This window comes from Sus scrofa, chromosome 1 (genome assembly GCF_000003025.6).
Source record: "Sus scrofa isolate TJ Tabasco breed Duroc chromosome 1, Sscrofa11.1, whole genome shotgun sequence".
Lineage (NCBI taxonomy): Eukaryota > Metazoa > Chordata > Mammalia > Artiodactyla > Suidae > Sus > Sus scrofa.
The window spans coordinates 27,778,369-27,793,397 of NC_010443.5; the positions used below are offsets into that span (position 1 = coordinate 27,778,369).

Sequence of the window (15,029 nt, forward strand, 5' to 3'; positions counted from 1 at the left end):
TACAGGTTGAGCACTGAACAAATTATGAAGCTTGCAAATACCTTTACTGCTATAGTCAGATAAAGCAAACAGTACAATTAACGTAGTCACTTGATGCACAGGCATTGTCTTGCTGCGTTGTAAAGCTTAAGGAGCATTTAACATAAGCGGCTGCCTGAGTCGTTATGGAGAACTTATAAAGGGAGTGAAAAACCTACGAGAAATTATAGATAGAAAATTAAGGAGAGGATGGCTAGTTTCTCAAAAATCCAAGATACTAAGCATGAATTACTAAGAATCAAAGTGGGGTCAGAGGCAGATTTAAGGGGCAAAAATGAGAAGGTTGGTCTTGAACAAGTTATAAGAATCATGCACATGTTTTAGGAAACAAGGGCTGGAATTTGAATAGCCAGGGAATGTAGAAAATAGCATTATGAGAAAAACATAGTCGAGACTGCATGCATGGTCTCTGCTCCTCTCTCCCAGTAGTTGTATGACTTGTGCACATTATCCTCCTCACCCCCAAACTGCAGTCCACTCATCTTTGAGGGTCCTAATAAAGGCTGCTCATCAAAGGGATGTAGTAAAGTGCCTGCAGTAGAAATTGTTAAATGGAGGTAGAACTGTTAATTAAAAATACAAACATGGGAGTTCCCCTCATGGTGCAGCAGAAATGAATCTGACTCGGAACCATGAGGTTGCGGTTCAATCCCTGGCCTCACTCAGTGGGTTAAGGGTACAGCGTTGCCATGAGCTGTGCTGTAGGTCACAGACACAGCTTGGATCCTGCATTGCTATGGCTGTGGCGTAGGCCGGCAGCTGTAGCTCCAATTTGACTCCTAAGCCCCGGAACGTCCATATGTCGTAGGTGCATCCCTAAAAAGCAAAAAAAAAAAAAAAAAAAAAAGAATAAAATATAAATATGTCAGAAGTCACCAATTGAGTTTGTAATGATATCACTCTAAAAATTTGATTGCAAAATTACATTTTTTGTTGTCTTAAAAATATGTTTTCCAGTTTTACTAATTCTTTTAATTTTGATTTTTTCAAATTCCCTAGTACTCCCAATTTGGAAAAACAACCAAATGAAAATGGAGTATCAGTTTCAAATGAAAACTTTGAAGAAATTATCAACTTACCTATTGGATCTAAACAATCCAGATTAGATGTCACCAACAGTGAGAGCCCAGACATTCCTTTGAATCCAATTTTGGCCTTTGAAGATGAAGGTTCACTTGGGCCCCTGCCTCAGGTAGATGGTGTCCAAACACAACAGACAGCAGGTAAGCTTGCCTCGAACTCCCTTCAGTAATGATCAGAAGTACCTGGCAGCAGAGGGAAGGAACCTTCTGCAGTGAGACTGTGACACACTGTCCTTCAAGGGACCAAATAAGCCACATGGAGGAGACTGTTCATGGGTCATAGAAACTGAATTTTGAGTTGGATTGGGCAACTTCTAGGGCCCCTCTTCTACTTAGGATAGAAATTCAATCTGCAACACCCACTGGGCATCCCTGAGCCTCTCACGAGCAGCCCTCGCTGCCAGAACATGCCTAGGAAGACGAACACTTAAGGCCTCACCCTAACTTAGGGGCGGGCTGTCATACCTAGTTCTGCCCACGGGAAGAAAGGTTTGTGTAATTTACATTTCAGCTTTCTCAGCTGTTCACATGTTTAAAGACAGCCATCATGTTCTACCATTTTTCTCTTGTTTCGGGTTAACAACCTGGATAACATACGATTGTCCTTTTTAAGCGTAGGAGGATAGTTACAATTGGGGCAGTAGGACCCATATTCTAAATTAGGAGCATTCTGAGCCCAAGGGCCTTCCATCCCTTGTTGAGTGACTGTAACTGGTGAAACTGCAAGTGACTCTTACACCCTCACTGGGGACCTCACACTTAACTTGACATCTTTGGGTCATGTAAAAGTATTCTTTTTGCACAAAGAAGAACATAAGTAAGTACCAACTCAGTGCTCATAGTAAGCTCAACAGCGCAATACCATTAGTCTCACTACATTGGATAGTCCAGCTCCATCTCTTTTCAACCCTCCTTGAATAATTCTATCGACTGTGCTTCCCAGCACATCACTTTTTCATATATTGACCAGCATACACTATTTTGATCAAAGCCAGCCAAATTCAGCATAATTAGATGGAGTCAGTCAGAATTATTTGTGGTCAAACTTGTTTTTGTCTTTTAGATTCCATCTGTGAACTTGGAGCAAACATTTTCCACTTTTATTCAAATAAAGCCGGTCTTTTTTCCTCCCAATATACTGACCATGGAAGGAAAACTTCAGTTTGGTGATCTACTTTTCTAGATTGTTCTCAAAGCCTTAAGTGTCAGAATGTCAGCCCACAGCTTCCTTTTACAATCTGATTACCTGAGTGCTGGTGGAAACACTCCTCACGCAGTTTCCCACGGTGGCATGTCGTACAGCTACAGAGATGGAAAGAACATTTGGATGACTTTCTGCTTCATTTTGATTTACCTGTCATTTCATTCTCACTGTTCCTACCTTTCTATACCTTCTCTCAGAACATAGTCCAGTGACTGCAATATTCAGTAGTATTAGAGGTTCCTTTGCGGTCATGACTATTCAACAAACATTTATTTAACTGCCAACATGTTTGGAGCCCAAAGCATCAGGTACTGAGGATTCAAGACAAATATAAAAATCCCTGACCTCAAAAGTTCAGTTGATTTATGCAGTTTAGAAAAGTAAATAACACAGAACCTAAAGAACATGTATTTTCCTATTAGTGGTAGAATTCACTTAAATATAAGACCCCGTAGATCCTGATTCAAGTTGCCTATTCTTCTATAACAAATGTATTTAAAAGCATAGTAAAATTTTAGGAATGTTAAGATATTATTTTTAAGATTTTAATTGGGTTTTTTCTGTCTCCTAAAATAGAAGTTATATGAGCATTTCTTCTGAAGAACCAAAGCAGAAATTTAAGAAGAATTTCTACAATTAATGGACCTCCTTCCATGCTACAAAAGAGCATTCCCCCCGCTCCAGTTTTCTAAAGATTTCTTGACCATCATTTTGAAAAGACTTTATTAAAACCAGCTAAGACAACAAACTGGGTAGCTTTTCTAATAATTGTCGCCAATAGAGAAAAAGAAATGCTCCTTGTTCTTCGGTACCTTAAAATCGCTTATTCCAGTGTGCTCCTTCTTAGGAAATCAATATTTTTCTGCGTTCTTTATAAAAGATGAGAGCATTTGGCTATAAAAGAAATGGGCTGAATAGGCATGATTTTTCACGTAGCTGTTTTGGTCTTTAAAATCTAACCTGTAAAATTGGCACAAAAATTTTTACCTTTTACAATATAATACTTGAAATATAAGTACCTCTTGGCTCCACAAGTAGAGTGAATAGGAGATGTGTCTAGGTTAAGCCTGTTTGTTCAAATATTATTGCAAAGAGCTCTACTTGTAGAGGGAAATTATAGGCAGATTACCAGGTTCTTGTAAATGCAACTTGTACATGGACACTCTGCAAACCCCACTGTCCCGTTCTTCTTGCATCTCCTTTTTTGCAAAAGTGCACTCAAGTTTTAAAATGTGAAAAAAAAAATATTTTTTCAGAGCAGGAAAATAATTTACTGTCCTCTTAAATAATGTATTTATAAAAAGTTTTTCAGATAAACTAATCAAATAAATTAGAACAATGTGACACTGCAAGATTTGATTTATGAGATGCATTCCTTATGTTACCATGAGAGAATGTTGCTAATGATTCAGGGCTATTTCTGAAGTCTGTTTATTGCTGCTGTCCCCAGTGATGGTGGGACTTATCTTTGCCTTACCTGATCACAAATTATGCGGGGGGCGGGGGGGGGAAATAACAATTTACTATTTAAATAAAAAAAAGAACTTTGGTTTTGCTCGTTTAAGAGCAATGAAAAAATGATGGAATGTTGACTGTGTTTGGCACCCAGGACTCTGCAGGATACCTTCCCAAAGGTTCTCGTTCTGCGTGGCATCCATCAGCCCTCACTCTTCATCCTTCCTCACTTTTGCTGCTGAGCTTGGCTGTACAAACTTGCACTTTCATTTGATAGTATAAATTCAGTTTTATTTTACCATTTGAAACTAATAATAACTAAATGTTGAAGGAGAGAAAGAACACTAAGGGACCAATGTTTTTATTATGGAGTGTTAAAAAAGATAACTTCTGCCACTAGAGAGTGTGTTTTGTTTTTTTTTTTAAAGAGGGATTGGTTAATCTATTAGGTTGAATGAGAGGTTATTCATTTATTGGACTATTTCCTTAAAATCCAAGTGTACTGTCTTTAGTAATAGCTGTAACTTGTTAAAACATTAATTTGGGGGTTTTCCCTCAATTGTCCATGTACACATAGTCATATTAAAAAAAATCTGTTCAACTAAATGGGTATTTTTGTTTAAATCAACCCAGTATGAAACATCAAATAAAATGTATGACATAGTTTTAGGTTTCTCACATTTCAGAACTTCACTTAGGATAATTTTTGAGTTTTCAAATTGTTCCTCATTTAACTTCAGCCATCTTCCTCTGACTAGGTATACAGAATAGGTTTATTCAACATTTAGAGCAGGAATTCTGTTTTGGCTAGATTTTCCTTTCTGCATTTATATACTTTTTTTTAACTTGAGGATCATTAGCAAACTGAAAGCCTAAGTAATCAAGTTTTGATAAGAAGTGGTTAAGAAATTAACTATATTTAATTAACAACATGGCCAGAGGATAACCTTGACCTTTATGATGGCTACATGGCTTTCTGTACAGCCCCTGAAGGCCAGTATTCACCTCCTGATCTTAAAGAGACTCTCAGTAGGCACTATATCAAGGGGAATTCTCAAGGATCAAATATGACCCTCTCCATGGAAGGAAGGTGAATGGGCTTTTAATTTCCTTTCCACACCATTGCAGTCTATTCTAGGCAGTTGACTCACCAGTCAGTCCATTTGGTAGATACCTGCCAGCTTTTACTGGAAGGTAAGGCTGTATGTTTTCTCCTGCATAACCTCACTACCTGGTGATATGATAAAAGTAAATCTAAAACGGTTCTCTCATATGAACAAATAATTGTTCACAAGCAGGCCCTTTTCAAAGCTAGGGGAAGTTCTTTCTCCGATCATAATCCCACAACTACCTTGATAGAAAGGGCACAGCGAAGCAGGATAGAAGCTGTGTTCTAAAGGAAGAATTAGGTAACCTGACTGGATCAGGCGACATAGTCTTAAAGGGTGAGTTCCAGAGCTCTAACCCTCCAGTACTGATCAAGTCATGAGCTTGTAGGATCTGCCATATTTTTTGTTTTGTTTTGTTTGTTTTTGCTTTTTAGGGCCACATCCACGGCATATGGAGTTTCCCAGGCTAGGGGTCCAATCAGAGCTATAGCTGCTGGCCTATGCCACAGCAAGCAGGATCTGAGCCACATCTGCAATCTACACCACAACACACAGCAATGCCAGATCCTTAAGCCACTGAGCAAGGCCAGGGATCAAACCCGCAACCTCATGGTTCCTGGTCAGATTCACTTCCACTGGGCCACGACAGGAATTCCTGCCATATTCTTATACTTCATCTCATGCATTTTTCCTCTAAAAATCCTCCTATATAACCACCTAAATTTCAAGCTTCATTCACTATTGAAAACTTACTAACATGACTTGTGCTGATTCACTCTGGTATAGATTTAGATGACGATATTTAAAGCCACCAGACTGAGGTCCTTTGAATCCTATCTGCCCTACCCATAGGGTAAGATTAAACTATACATGCACACATACATCACAATGTTTATACTGAACACTTCTGAAGTAAATAAATTATTGCATATTAAAGTTAATAAGCACCAATAAATTCTATCTTTCACATTCTTTTTTTAGCAGAAATTCACCTACATCTGTTTTGTGATGAAATGGCTATTGGATGTTAGAAACTCAATTTTTAAGTGACTTTCTAAGAAATATCATGCCCCCAATGCCTAAAACTGCTCAAAAATGCTCTTAATTTGTCATTTCCTCACATCCTTTGGCTTTTTATTGGTGTGGGGGAGGAGCTGTAAAGGTCAAGAAGTAGAAAAGGACCAGCATGTGAGCAGAGAGGCAGTTTTAAATTTGTTTCAAGTATTTTTCTTGGAAGTGTTTCCTTGGTGACTGTTACTTGGATTTTATATTTGTAATTTTTCATTATAATCTTAGAGAATAAAGTTATTATAGGAAGTGATAAAAAGAATATTAAAAGCAGCAGGGGAAAAGCAAGAAATAACAAACAAGGGAACCCCCTAAGGCTATCAGCTGATTTTTCAGCAGAAACTCTGCAGGCCAGAAGGGAGTGGCAAGATATATTTAAAGTGATGAAAGGGAAAATCTAAAAGAGTAATTTACCCAGCGAGGCTCTTATTCAGATTTGATGGAGAGATCAAATGGTTTACAGATAAGCTAAAAGAGTGCAATACCACAAAACTAGCTTTACAACAAATGTTAAAAGATTTATTCTAGGTGAAAAGGAAAAGGCCACATTAGAAACAAAATTATGAAATGAAAAAGCTTCTCAGTAAAAGAAAACATACAGTAAAGGTAGGACATCATGCACACACAGAGCTAGTAGGGATCTTACAAGACAAAGGTAGTAAAATCATCTAGATCCATAATAAGCAGTTAAGGCATACAAAACAATCAGATGTAAACTATGATATGAAAACAATCTTGAAGGGAGGAGAGTACAAATGCAGGGCTTTTAAAATGCATTTGAAATTAAGAGACCAGCAACTTAAAACAACCATGTGTGTGTGTGCTGCTACATAAAAACCTCATGGTTATAACCAAAACACCTGTAATAGGTATACACACAAGAAAGAAGAAAGAATCCTGGAGTTCCCATTGTGGCTCAGTGGTGAGGAAACTAACTGGTATCCATGAGGACTCGGGTTCAATCCCTGGCCTCACTCAGTGGGTTAAGGATCCAGCATTGCCATGACCTGCAGTGTAGGTTGCAGATGCAGCTGGGATCTGGCATTGCTGTGGCTGTGGTGTAGGCTGGCAGCTGCAGTTCTGATTTGACCCCTAGGACTGGGAACTTCCACATGCCACGAGTGTCGTCCTAAAAAGACCAAAAAAGAAAGAAAAAGTAATATAGTCATCAAATCACAAAACAAAAGGTGGGAAAAGGCCTACAAAACCCCAAAACAATTAAGAAAATGACAATAAGAACATACATATCAGTAATTACCTTAAATGTATATGGATTAAATGCTTTGATCAAAAGACAGTCTGGCCAAATGGATGCAAAAACAAGATCTGTATATGCTGTCTAGAAGTGACCCACTTCAGTTCTAAGGACACATACTGACTGAACATGAGAGGATGGAAAAATGTATTCCATGCAAATGGAAACCAAAATAGAACTGGAGTAGCAGTACTCATATAAGACAAAACAGACTTTAAAAACTGATTGGAAGTTCCCATTGTGGCTCAACAGTAATGGAACCTGACTAGCATCCATGAGGATGCAGGTTTGATCCCTGGCCTCGCTCAATGGGTTAAGGAGCCCATCTCACTGCCAGCTGTGGTGTAGGTTGCAGACACATCTTGGATCTGGCATTGCTGTGGCTGTGGCATAGGCCTGGAGCTGCAGCTCCAGTTTGATCTCTAGCCTGGGAACTGCCATATGCCATGGGAGTGGCCCTAAGAATAAATTTTTTAAAAAGTAAAAAAAATTAAAACTATGACTGATGAGAAAAGATGGCAGAACAGAAGGACTTGAGCTCATCTCCTCTCAAAAACCAAAATCGCAAGTAACTGCTGAACAATAATCAAAATAGCCTGGAAGCACACACAAAAAAACAGCCTACACCCAAAAACAAAGAAGTCACATTGAGATGGTAGAAGGGGTGCTTTTGCAATATAAGCAATCCCATACCTTCTGGTAGGTAACCAACAGACTGAAAAATAACTATATCATGGCGGCTTTCCCACAGGAGTGACAGTTCTAAATGCCGTGTCAGTTTCTCCAGCCCAAGAGTCTAGCATGGGGAAGAGGAGCCGGTAGCATTTTGCACTGAAGGCCAACAAGACTTCCACTGGGCTGGGGGAAACAGACTCCACTCTTGGAGGGCACAAAGAGAATTTCATATGCACCGGGTCCCAGCGCAAAGCAAGGACTCCATGAGAATCTGGTCAGATCTATTGGCAGGTCTTGTAGGGTCTCCTGGAAAATCAAGACATGGCTGTGCCTTGCTGTGGAGGCAGAGGAACCAGGAATGAGTTGGCATGAGTTACCCTGAAGGCTGCCATTCTGGAAAAATATGGTCCCACCCAGCAGGGCTGATAAGCCCCAGGCCAAACAAAAAACAGGGTGGGAACACAGCCCCACCCATCAGCAAACAAGCTGCCCAAAGTCCTCTTAGGCATACAACTGTCACTAATCACACCCAGAGACAAAGCCCCATCCACCAGAAGGAAAAGACAGCTCCACTTACCAGTGGGCAACCCCAGTCCCTTGCATTAGGAAGCCTGCCACAAGCCCTGCAGCAACTTCACCCACAAGGGAGCAGACACCAAAAGCAAGAGAGGCTGCAAAACACTAGCCTGCAAAAAGGAGCCCACACAAAAAGCTATACAAAATGAAAAGGCAGAGAAATAAAAGCCAGATGAAGAAAACCCCCAGAAAAACAGCTAAATAAACTGGAGGATAAGCAACTTCCATGAAAAAGACTTTAGACTGCAGCAACATGGATGGAACTAGAGAATCTCATGCTGAGTGAAATGAGCCAGAAAGACAAAGACAAATACCATATGATATCACTTATAACTGGAATCTAATATCCAGCACAAATGAACATCTCCACGGAAAAGAAAATCATGGACTTGGAAAATAGACTTGTGGCTGCCTGATGGGAGAGGGAGGGAGTGGGAGGGATTGGGAGCTTGGGCTTATCAGACACAACTTAGAATAGATTTACAAGGAGATCCTGCTGAGTAGCATTGAGAACTATGTCTAGATACTCATATTGCAACAGAACAAAGGGGGGGGGGATGCATACATGTACGGATAACTTGATCCCCTTGCTGTACAGTGGGAAAAAAATAAATAAAAAAAAGAAAAAGACTTTAGAGTCATGATAGTAAAGTACACCCAAGATCTCAGGGGGAAAAAAAAAAGTAGAGGCAAAATAAATTACAAGAAACTTTTTAAAAAGAAGAAGATTTAAAGATTAAACAAGCAGAGACAAAAAGTATAAAAAAAAAATTATCTAGAAGGAAACAATAGCAGAATACAGGAGACAAAAGAATGAGTAAGTGAGGTGGAAGACAGACTGGTGGAAATCACTTACATGAAACAAAATTTTTAAATAAGAATGAAACAGAGTTGAAACAGTGGAAACCAATCAGTGAAACAGTAAAACAGTGGAAACAAATCCAACTAGTATGAGAATGCAGGTTCAATCCCTGACCTGGCTCAGGGGTTAAAGATCTAGAGTTGCCATGAGCTGTGGTGAAGGTTGCAAACATGGCTCAGATCCCACATTACTGTGGCTGTTGTGTAAGCCAGCAGCTGCAGCTCCAATTTGACTCCTAGCCTAGGAACTTCCACATGCCACAAGTGTGGCCCTAAAAAGCAAAAAAAGAATGAAACGAAGACAGTCTAAGGGAACACTGGGGCAATGTTAAACACACCAACATTCTCATTATAGGGGTGCCAGAAGGAGAAGTGAGAAAGGGCCAGAGAAAAGATTTGAAGAGATAATAGCCAAAAACTCCCCTAACATGGGAAAGGAATTGCTCAAGTCCAGGAAGCAGAATGAATGTCATATAGAACAAACCCATGGAGGAATACTCCAAGACGCACATTAATCAAACTGACCAAAATTAAAGACCAAGAGAAGATATTGAAAGCAGCTAAGAAAAAGCAACAAATAACATACTGGGGAATCCACATAAGCTGATTTTTCAGCAGAAACTCTACTGGCCAGAAGGGAGTAGCACAATATACTTAAATCAATGAATGGGGAAAACCTACAACAAAAAAACTCTCTACACTTGGGAGTTCCTGTTGTGGCGCATTGGTAATGAATCCAACTAGTATCCATGAGGATGCAGGTTTGACCCTGGTCTTGCTCAGTGGGCTAAGGATCTGGCAATGTCATGAGCTGTGGTGTAGGTCACAGATGCAGCTCAGATCTGGCATTGCTATGGCTGTGGTGTAGGCCAGCAACAGCACCTCCAATTTGACCCCTAGCCTGGGAACTTTCATATGCTGCTGATATGGCCCTAAAAAGACAGGAAAAAACAAAGAAAAACAAAACAAACAAACAAACAAACAAAAAAAAAACTCTGCCCAGCAAGGCTCTTATTCAGATTTGATGGAGAAATCAAAAGCTTTGCAGACAAGCAAAAGCTAAGAGATTTTAGCACCACAAAATCAGCTTTACAGCAAATACTAAAGGCACTTCTCCAGGCAGAAAAAAAAGGCCACAACCAGAAAAAGGAAATTTACAAATGAGATGGCTTATCAGTAAAGGGAAACACATGGTAAAAGTAGGAAGTCATCCACACACAAATAAGATACCAAAACCAGCAGTCATGAGAAAAGGACAAAGGCAGGATACTGGAGATGCATTTGCCATTAAGAGACCAGCAACTTAAAACAATCTTGTGTGTATATATATGTACATAGACTCATATGTCAAAACCTCACAGTAACCAAAACCCAAAAATCTATAATAGATACACACACAAATAAAAAAAGCAATCCAAACACAACACTAAAGATAATCAAACCACAAGAGAACAAAACACCAACAAAAACAAATCAAAGTAATTAACAAAATGCCAGTAAGAAATATATATTGATAATTACCTTAAATGTAAATGGATTAAACGCTTCAACCAAAAGACGTAGACTCACTGAATGGATATAAAAACAAGACCCATATATATGCTGTCTACAAGAGACCCACTTCAGTTCCAGGGACACCTACAAACTGAAAGTGAGAGGATGGAAAAAGATAATCCATGCAAATGGAAATCAAAAGAAACCTAGAGTAGCAATCCTCAGATCAGAAAAAATGACTTTAAAGACTGTTACAAGAGACAAAAAGTACATTACATAATGATCAAAGGATCAATCCGAGAAGATATAACAACTGTAAATATATATATATATATATATATGCACCCAACATAAGAGCCACTCAATATACAAGGCAGCCATAAAAAGAGAAATTAACAATACTATTATAAGAATGGGAGACCTCAAGACTCCACTTACATCAATGGAGAGATCATCCAGAAAAAAAAAATCAACAAGGAATTACAAGCCTTAAATGATACATTAGACCAGATGGACTTAACAGATATTATAGAACATTCTATCCAATAGCAGCAAAATATACATTCTCCTCAAGTGCACAGTGAACATTCTCTAGGATAGGTCACACACTGGACCACAAAGCAAGCCTCGGTAACTTTAAGAAAACTGCAATCATATAAAGCATCTTTTCAGACCATAATTCTATAAGACTAGAAATCAATGACAAGAAAACAACTGCAAAAAACACAAACACATGGAGACTAAATAAACGCTACTGAACAACCCATGGATCACTGAAGAAATCAAAGAGGAAATCAACAAATACCTTGGGACAAATGACAAAGACAACTCACCAATCCAAAACTTACAGGTTACAGCAACAGCAGTTATTTCCAAGAGGAAAGTTTATAGCAATACCAGCCTACCTTAGGAAACAAGAAAAATCTCAAACAACCTAATCTTATACCTAAAGCAACTACAGAAAGAAAAACAAACAAAATTCAAAGTTAGTAGAAGGAAAGATATAATGATCAGAGCAGAAATAAATGAAATAGAAACAATTAAAACAATAGAAAAAAATCAATGAAACTAAAAGCTGGTTCTTTGAAAAGATCAACAAAATTGATAAACCTTTAGCCAGATTCATCAAGAAGAAAAGGTAGAGGGCTCAAATCAATAAAATTAGAAATGAAACAGGAAAATTACAGTGGACATCACAGAAACACAAAGGATAAGAAACTAAAACAAGCAACTATATGCCAATAAAATAGGCAACCTAGAAAAAAAAATGGATGAATTCTTAGAAAGGTACAGTCTTTCAAGACTAAGCCAGAAAGAAATAGAAAATATGAACAGACCAATCACAAGTACTGAAATTGAAACTGATAAAAAAAACTTCCAACAAACAAAAGTCTGGGACCTGATGGCTTTACAGGCAAATTCTTTCAAACACACTTATCCTTTTGAAAGTCTTTCAAAAAAAAATTGAAGAGTAATGAACACTCCCAAACTCATTCTGTGAGGCACCATCACCCTAATAATGAAACCAAACAAAGATACCACAAAAAAAGGAGAAAATTACAGGCCAGTATCACTGATTAATACAGATGCAAAAATCCTCAACAAAATACTAGGAAACTGAATCCAGCAATGTATTAAAAAGGTCATATACAGTGATCAAGGGATCATTATCTCAGGGATGCAAAGATTTTTAAATACCTGCAAATCAATCAGTGTGATAACCACATCAACAAATTGAATAAAAATCATTATATCAATAGATGCAGAAAGAGCTTTGGACAAAATCCAACACCAATTTCTAATTTTTAAAAAACCCTCCAAAAAGTGGGCATAGAGAGAACCTACCTCAATATAATAAAGACCATAACTAACATCATTTTTCAGCAGTGAAGAGCTAAAAGAATTCCTGCTAAGATCAGGGGGAAAAAAGCATGTCCACTCTGATCACTTTTATTCAACATAGTTTTGGAAGTCCTAGCCATGGCAATCAGAGAAGAAAAAGAAAAGGAATCAAAATTGAAAAGGAAGAAGTAAAACTATCACTGTCATCAATGTTTGCAGATGACATGATATTATACATAGAAAATCATAAAGATACTATTTGAAATCTGTTAGAGCTCACCAATGTATTCAGTAAAGTTGCAGGATACAAAATTAATACATAGAAATCTCTTGCATTTCTATATACTAACAATGAAAGATAAGAGCAGTTGGGCAAAAAATCCTATTCACCATCACATCAAAAAGAGTAAAATACCTAGAAATAAACCTAAAGAGACAAAAAACACCTTTACTCTAAAAATTATAAGATGCTGATGAAAGAAATCAAAGATAACACAAATGGATAGAAAAATATACCATGCTCTTGGATTCAAAGAATCAATATTGTCAAAATGACTACACTACCCAAGGCAATCTACAGATTCAATGCAATCCCTATCGAATTACCAATGGCATTTATCACAGAACTACAAAAAAAATTTTAAGATTTGTATTCAAACACAAAGATACCCTGTATACAAAAAGCAATCCAGGAATTCCCATCATAGCTCAGTGGTTAATGAATCTGACTAGGAACCATGGGGTTGTGGGTTCAATCCCTGGTCTCTCTCAGTGGGTTAAGGATCTGGCATTGCAGTGAGCTGTGGTGTAGGTTGCAGACATGGCTCGGATCCTGTGTGGCCATGGCTATGGTGTAGGCTGGCAGCTACAGTTCCAATTAGACCCCTAGCCTGGGAACCTCCATATGCCGTGGGTGTGGCCCTAAAAATACAAAAAGACCAAAAAAAAAAAAAAAAAAGTAACCCTGAGAAAGAAAAATGGAGATGGAGGAATCAGGTCCCCTGGCTTCAGAATATACTACAAATCTATGGTCACCAAAATAGTATGGTACTGGAACAAAAACAGACATATAGATCAATGGAACAGGAGATAAAGCCCAGAAATAAATGCACTCACCCATGGTCAAATAATCTACCACAAAAGAAGAATATACAATGGAGAAGACAGTCTTTTCAGTACATGGTACTGAGAAAACTGGACAGCCACATGTAAAAAAAATAAGAACACTAACACTATGCACAAAAATAAACTCAAAATGGATTAAAGACCTAAATATAAGAGCAGTTACTATAAAATGAAAATGAGTAATGAAAATAAAGACAAAAATATAAATGGGACCTAAGCAAACTTACAAGTTTTGCACAGCAAAGGAAACCATAAACAAAAGGACAACCCACAAAATCAAGAAAATATTTGCAAATGAAGTGACTTACAGGGGATTCATCTGAAAAATATTCAACAACTCATACAGGTGAATAAAAAAAACCAATCAAAAAATGGGCAGAAGATCTAAATAGACATTTCTCAAAGACGACATACAGATGGCCAAAAAGCACATGAAAAGATGCTCAACTTTGCTAATTATTAGAGAAATGCAAATTAAAACTACAATGACATGCCACATTATACTAGCCAGAATGGCCATCATCAAAAAGTCTACAAACAATAGGCGCTGGAGAGGCTGCCACAGAAAAAAGTGAACCCTCTTACACTGTAGATGGGAATGTAAATTGGTACAAACACTACGGAAAACAGTATGGAGGTTCCTTAAAAAACTAAATGTAGAAATATCATATGGTCCAGAAATCCCATTCCTGGGCATCTATCTGGAGAAAATCATAACTCAAAAAAATACATGCACCCCAATATTCATTGCAATACTACAACAATAGCCAAGAACTGGAAGCAACATAAATGTCTATCAATGGAGGAATGGATAATAAACATGTGGTACACATATACAATGGAATATTTTTCAGCCATAAAAAGAATGAAATAATGCCATTTGTAGCAACACGGATAGATAGACCTAGAGATTATCATGGTAAGTGAAGGAAGACAGAGAAGGACAAACATCAGATGACATTACTTTATGTGGAATCTTTTAAAAAGGGAAGCAAATGAACTTATTTGCAAAACAGAAACAGACTCATATACTTTGAATCAAACTTATGGTTACCAAAGAGGATGGTTGAGGGGAGGGACAAATTGGCGTCTGGGAATGGGATATGCACACTGTGGTGTATTGATCAGTTGGCCAACAGGAACCTTCTCTATAGCACAGGGAACTCTACTCAATATTCTGTGATAATCTATATGGGAAAAGAATCTGAAAAATAATGGATTAGCATATATGTATAATGAATTAC

The 15,029-nt window shown here is 38.0% G+C and overlaps 1 protein-coding gene and 1 long non-coding RNA gene across 27 annotated transcripts in view; one reads left to right on the forward strand and one right to left on the reverse strand.

Annotated features, from left to right (window-relative positions):
* MAP7 (microtubule associated protein 7) overlaps positions 1–4,386 on the forward strand; it is a 176,734-nt gene extending 172,348 nt beyond the window's left edge. For 12 of the 24 annotated variants that reach the window (XM_021072589.1, XM_021072649.1, XM_021072597.1 and 9 more), the window contains one exon: positions 1,039–1,320. In XM_021072589.1, coding sequence (XP_020928248.1) covers positions 1,039–1,291 — 253 coding nt within the window. In that variant the 3' untranslated portion in view covers positions 1,292–1,320. Of the gene's footprint in view, positions 1–1,038; positions 1,322–2,901 lie in introns of those variants that run through there. The other 12 variants (XM_021072611.1, XM_021072614.1, XM_021072654.1 and 9 more) reach the window with 3 other exon arrangements.
* The window catches only part of LOC106506526, a 93,208-nt gene continuing 78,663 nt past the window's right edge, over positions 485–15,029 (reverse strand). For all 3 annotated transcript variants that reach the window (XR_002338424.1, XR_002338425.1, XR_001301874.2), the window contains exons 2-4: positions 2,368–2,423; positions 1,119–1,304; positions 485–571 (exon numbers count right to left, since the gene is read on the reverse strand). This is a non-coding gene — a long non-coding RNA (uncharacterized LOC106506526). The remainder of the gene's footprint in view (positions 572–1,118; positions 1,305–2,367; positions 2,424–15,029) is intronic.